The sequence below is a fragment of the Solanum pennellii genome, chromosome 5, assembly GCF_001406875.1.
Source record: "Solanum pennellii chromosome 5, SPENNV200".
Lineage (NCBI taxonomy): Eukaryota > Viridiplantae > Streptophyta > Magnoliopsida > Solanales > Solanaceae > Solanum > Solanum pennellii.
Genome location: NC_028641.1, coordinates 9,611,336 through 9,617,335, shown reverse-complemented (window position 1 = coordinate 9,617,335; position 6,000 = coordinate 9,611,336). Strand labels below are relative to the sequence as shown.

Here is a 6,000-nt window from a genome sequence, read left to right as displayed (position 1 = left end):
TTTTGATTAATGATCCTTAAATGAAATAATTCTTCAGAGGAGAAAAAATAGAAAAAGATAGCATAAAGATAGAAAAAAGTAAATAAATCATATCAAAATCATTTGGAGAATCAATCTAGAATCAATCAAGATGACAAAAGATCACACACTATAAACAAGTAAATCACAAAGATAGATGAATACAATCAAGAAGGAATTTTGTCTTATTCAAACAAGAAATACGCAAACCAAGATTAGGGAAAGAATATCATCAAGCCCAGATTTACGAGAGAGGAAGCACCACTCTAGAAGAAAAAACTTACAATAAGACCAAATCAAAGATGAGATGAAATTATAGCACGACATGGATATGGTAATACAATCATCCTCAGTCAAGGAATCATTACGAATCCTTCACTGAAAAACGTATCTTTAGATTTTCTTTACAATAACAAAGAGTTACACTGTATAAACTAGCTTTAGAATTAGGAGAAATCAACGCACTTTACTTCAATTAATGTATTATATTTCTTTTATATTTTATATAACATTGTATTCTTTGTCTGCAATTGTAAGAAAAAAAGAAAAAGAAATAACTCGGGTTCTACAAAACGATGTTGTGTCTTGAAAACAAAGTCGGTAAGAAGTTAAGAATTAAAATTGTTGTACAGTCTACTTAGAGCTCTTAAGGGAACCCTTAAATCCAAAGAGAACTAGACTAGACACCACACTGGTAATTCAAACCAATATGAAATTTTCTATCATCTTTACTTTTATGCTTGATATTTAGTTATGGAGAAATGGTCTAGTGGACCCTTAAACTTGTATCAATTTGTATTTTGAACCCTTTTACTTATCCTTTTGTCATATGGATCCTTAAACTCAATAAAACACAATTAACAAATCCCTCTGACCATTGACCAAACTTATGTGTCTTTAAAATGACTGAGTTGGCAAAAGTGTGTGACTTCACGCATCTTAAGGTGAGTGGATAATTTTTTCAGAATTTTTTAAAACTCAAATGGCCATATGTCCTATTATATTAAAAATAAAAATAAATGCAGAATATTTTCTTCAATATCTTGCCATGATCCAGCTGAAAAGAAAACAAAGAGTTAGCACGTAAAACAAAACAATAGAAATAATCTTTTTTAAAAAAGGAAAAAAAAGTGAAATTAACATCTGAGCACATAAAGTCAAAAGTTTCTTCGATCATTAAAGAAATATTTTCTTTTAAAAAAACAATTAAAAAGTCATTTCTTCTTCCTCGAAGTTTAGTTCATCAAAACGAAAGGGAATGCTTAACATGCCGATCTCAAATTTCAATCACTAGCTTAGCTTCCAGAAAATCCTTTGTTGTAAAATGTTGCTCTTTAATGGTGTTGTCTGCTAGAGACTTGAAGGATTTGACTCTTAGAGAAGGAGAATCGTGAATTTTGCTTAAGATCCATATCGCAATAAGCGCAAATAGCTGAAATTTGCCTTCTCTCATAGGCCCTATGAGCCAGCTCTTAGCATCTTCGATTCCTTCTCTAGTAAGAGATGGATAGAATCAGTTGGTGAAAGTGACAACAGTGAGTATTTGACGATCGGAGAAACTTGAAAATCATGAGCTGATTGAATGAGCGATTCTAAAGTCGAGCTCCCTAACAAGAGCAAAACCTCTTTCTTCATTCTCGATCCTCTCTCTGCATAGAACTTGTTGGTCGAAATGCTTAAGAGAACCAAGTATGTTGAAGAAATTCAAAGCAACCAAATTTATTTGTCCAGGTGACTTGTAACCCACTGCAAACAAAATCAGCACGTATTGATATTGGTCGTGAAAATTTTGAATGTATGGAATTTCACTTTAAATAATATCAAAAATAAATTAAAATGTTATTATTTTATATTTTATTAAATAATTTTGGTTAATAATTTTTAAAAATAGTTATGAAATAATTATGATGTGGCATTAATATATCTGACGTGAATATGACATGTAAATTATGTAACGGAAAAGGGCCTAAAATACCCTTAAGGTATTGGAAATGGTACAAAATTACCCTCCATCCACCTATTGACTCCAAAATACCCTTCTCACCCACCTATTGGGTCCAAAATACCCTTGTCATCCACCTTTTGGTTCAAAATTGACCACTTATTTAACGGTTTTATATTTAAACTATTTAAATATTTTTTTAAATACGTGGCGCTCAACTATTTGTTATAATTTAACTTATTAGTGTAATTTATAAATCAATCCACTACCCACCCATTACTAATTAAATCCCTCTAAATTAATGAACCCGTCACATTATTAATGCAAGCTACTGCCAATTGAGTGTTTTTAAAAATTATAGAAGTAAATTATCATACATTCAAGTGGCTAAATAAAAATCACCGATAAACTTAAAAGTCTGACTATGTTCATCTTAATTATTCTTACGTCTCAATTATGTGATGTTACTTCATAGGTAACTTTTTTTCAAAATAATATATTAAAGGTTTTAAAACAAATCATAAATATTTATAAAATTATATTTAAAAAAAGTGCATGAATTAATTCGGGATGCATATACTTCTTTACCTTTAATCATAAATTTTTAATTCAATTTCGAAAGAAAGTGTCCTCCTAAATAAGCGGCTCAACCTAAATTTAATTGGGGCTTTGATTCGGACTCGAATAATTTTGGATGTCATTTTCAGGAATCTATAATTTCATCGTGTTTTAGTAGTGTTTATGACTATTTTGATATTATAATTAGATTATTAATTGGGTGAGGTTTAGTTAGTAATGAGTGGGTAGTGGGTTGATTTATAAATTATATTAATAAATTAAAATTATAACCAATAGTTGAACGCCAAGTATTTTAAAAAATATTTAAAGAGTTAAATTTTAAAACAATTTAAAAAGTGGTCAATTTTGAACTCAAAGGTGGATGACAAGGGTATTTTGGAGCCAATAGGTGGATGAAAATGACAATTTGGAGCCAATAGGTGGATGAAGGGTAATTTTGTACCATTTTCAATACTTCAAGGGTATTTTAGGCCCTTTTCCGATTATGTAATGGATAGTGAGCTACACACATAATTGGAGGGGCTTAAAAGTCTCATTTTAATTAAGTACACACATGGTTGAAGGGGCTTAAAAATCTTATTTTAATTAAGTTTAAGAGTCCAGATGACAAAGGAATAAGTAGATTGGTTCAGAATACAAACTAATAAAAGTATAAAGACCGTCTTTGATTATTATATATGACAATAATCTGTAAGCAAATAAACTCTTCCATTCAGACAATCAATTACATAAGTGTTTTTTTTAATTCACGCTCCTTTAAATTTTAGTTAACAGAGCACCCAATGACATGGCCGAGTCGTTAATAAGATGATTTGAAAATTATAATATCTCATGTTTAATTTCACTAAATAATTGTTCCATATGTCCAAGTCTCGAAAGATAGTCATTAAATATTTACGTATTTGAATTTTGATTCCTATTATGCCCCTCACAAAATCAGCTATGTTACAAATAAATGATTAGGTTAAGGGGTAAATTGTAAGAGAATAAGGTGCAAATAATTTTTATAAAGTACTCGAGGATACACAATGCATTGGATGCAGTGAGCACGGCTGTAAGGCGGGAAATTATTTTAAGCAGCGACGATATAAGAAAGGGGCATTCCGGGAACCGTTTCGTCGGAAAAATGGCCGGAGGCGGAGGGCGGGTGATAAGGGTACTAAATGTGGCTGAAAAGCCGTCGGTGGCCAAGGCAGTGTCGGGGATACTATCGAAGAACCAACCAGGTGGCATTAGAGTAAGAGACGGACGTTCCAGGTACAACAAAATCTTTGAGTTCAACTACACCATTCGGAACCAGCCTTGCCAGATGCTGTTCACATCTGTCACGGGACATCTCATGGAGATTGAGTTTCACGAGCGTTACCGGAAATGGCACTCGTGTGACCCGCTCGACCTCTATAATGCGCCTGTTCGGAAGTTTGTCCCTGAGGTGTCTCTTTATCCTATTTACCTTAAGTTTATCTCCTGTTAAATATTTGTTTTCCTGCTTATTTGGTTACATGTTGAATAAGATATTGAACTTCATGTATGCGCTAGAATCCAATCCAATTGCTAATGTTGATTGCAAACTGAGGCTTTTCACTATAAATGATTCAATTTGCAGAATATGGTAAAGTTGATCTGAACTTGATCAATTTCTGAGAGGTCATTTGCTTTGATGTATTGCTGAAGTCATGCATGTATTAAAATTGGATCAATTATGTTGCATTGGTATATTATTTTATATTCAATGTGAAAAATGGAAAGCAAAATTCAAAATTTGATAAAAGTCTTCATTTAGCTTTGATACCATGTGAAAAACATGAATAGAAAAGGTCGGATTTGTCTTCTATGTATGAAACTTCAGCCACATATGACAATAGAAGAGTGTAAAGTCCTATTGTATGCAAATTCAATTAAAGCCTAAAGGCATATGTTCCTTCCAAGAAGCATACTTCCTTTTACCCATTTATTTGTCCGAAGTCCTATTGACCACCTAGGTTTGAGGGTGACCTTAGTTGGAAAATAACAAATCCAAAATAACTAAGAAAGTACATGCAACGCTCAACTAATTAATAAGCAACATGTGTATCATCACTCTTGTGGAAAGGATTTAAGTGTGTCATTTTTAAGAATCTATTAACAACAATACAAATATATTCTCTACCTCTACTAGTCCTTGGTAATTGAAACACAAAATTCGTAAAAATGTCAAGCCATGCCACTAAGAATTTGCTGGAGGCCCTAGAACTCCCATGGATAGATTTTGTCTCCGTGGTGAAACAAATTCAGTTGCAATGCTCACCGATGAATTTGGACTTGGCTTCAAAATAGGTATAGAAAAGCATAATCAGAGGGAGTAAAAAGATTGCAAAGAAGAAGACCTAGATTTTTTTTGCAAGAATTGAATGCATTAAATAAGTTCTTTTTTCATTGGATCATTGTTTTTTGCTTTGGACATATGGCTACTCAGGAGTGGTAATCACTCACATATAGTATGCTGATGATACACTCGTTCTATGTGGTGCTGCGGATCACAATTGAGGCATATCAGGATAGTTCTGTTATTACTTGAAATGATCTTTGGCTTAAGACAAACCTGAGCAAAAGCTCTATCTTTGCTGTTAATGAAGTGCATAACATACATGATTTGGGATTATACCTTGGGTTGCCAACTTGGAGAACTACCCACAAAATATCTTGGTATGCCATTGGGTGCTAGGTACAAGTCTAAACGGTGTGGAGAAAATGGAAGAATGTTGTGAAAAGAAATTGGCTATATGGAAATAGCTATCTCTTGGGGGCAGGGCAGTTCATATAAACAGGGTTCTTGACTCCCTCCCTACGTTCTTTATGTCATTGTTCCTAATGCCAGCTAATGTGAGAATGAATTCGGACAGGGTTAGATGGAATTTTTTACGGGGTGACAACGGAGAATGAGGGCTTTTCACTTGGTTTAATGGGACAACGTGACAATAGATAAAAGAAGATGCGAGCTTGGAATCAAGAACTTGAGTTTGCATAACAATAGCTTATAAATGAAGTGGTTGTGGAGATTAAAAAGAAAGGGGGGGGGGCACCTATAGAGAAGCATTGTTTCAGATGGTTATGGATCACAATCTTCTTGGTTCTCTAGCCCGGTAAATTCTTCCCATGGTTTTTTGTCCATGGAAGCATATATCTAGCTTGTGGCCTTTTTTTTTTTGTTGTTGTGATGAAGTAAGGTTTTGTATAGCTGGCATCAAGAAGATGCAAAGTTACAAAAGATATGTTAGCTCCAACAGCAATAGGCCTTTAAACATAGGGAGCTAATCAAAAGCAAAAGAGGGTTTTGTTGTTACACAAGGATAAAAGTTGGTAATGGAAGAGATACAAGGTTCTGGCTAGATGAATAGATAGGGCATACTCCACCAGTGTCATAGTTTTTGGACCTCTATGGCTTCACCATAAATACTGGTAGTTGGTTTCAGATTGCTGGA

The 6,000-nt window shown here is 33.5% G+C and overlaps 1 protein-coding gene across 3 annotated transcripts in view; it reads left to right on the top strand.

The window, feature by feature from the left end:
* The first annotated feature begins 3,461 nt into the window (after nucleotides 1–3,461).
* The window catches only part of LOC107018792 (DNA topoisomerase 3-alpha), a 48,129-nt gene continuing 45,590 nt past the window's right edge, over nucleotides 3,462–6,000 (top strand). The window contains exon 1 of one of the 3 annotated variants that reach the window (XM_027916936.1): nucleotides 3,462–3,971. In XM_027916936.1, the coding sequence (XP_027772737.1) occupies nucleotides 3,666–3,971 (306 nt within the window). In that variant the 5' untranslated portion in view covers nucleotides 3,462–3,665. The remainder of the gene's footprint in view (nucleotides 3,972–6,000) is intronic. The other 2 variants (XM_027916935.1, XM_015219369.2) reach the window with 2 other exon arrangements.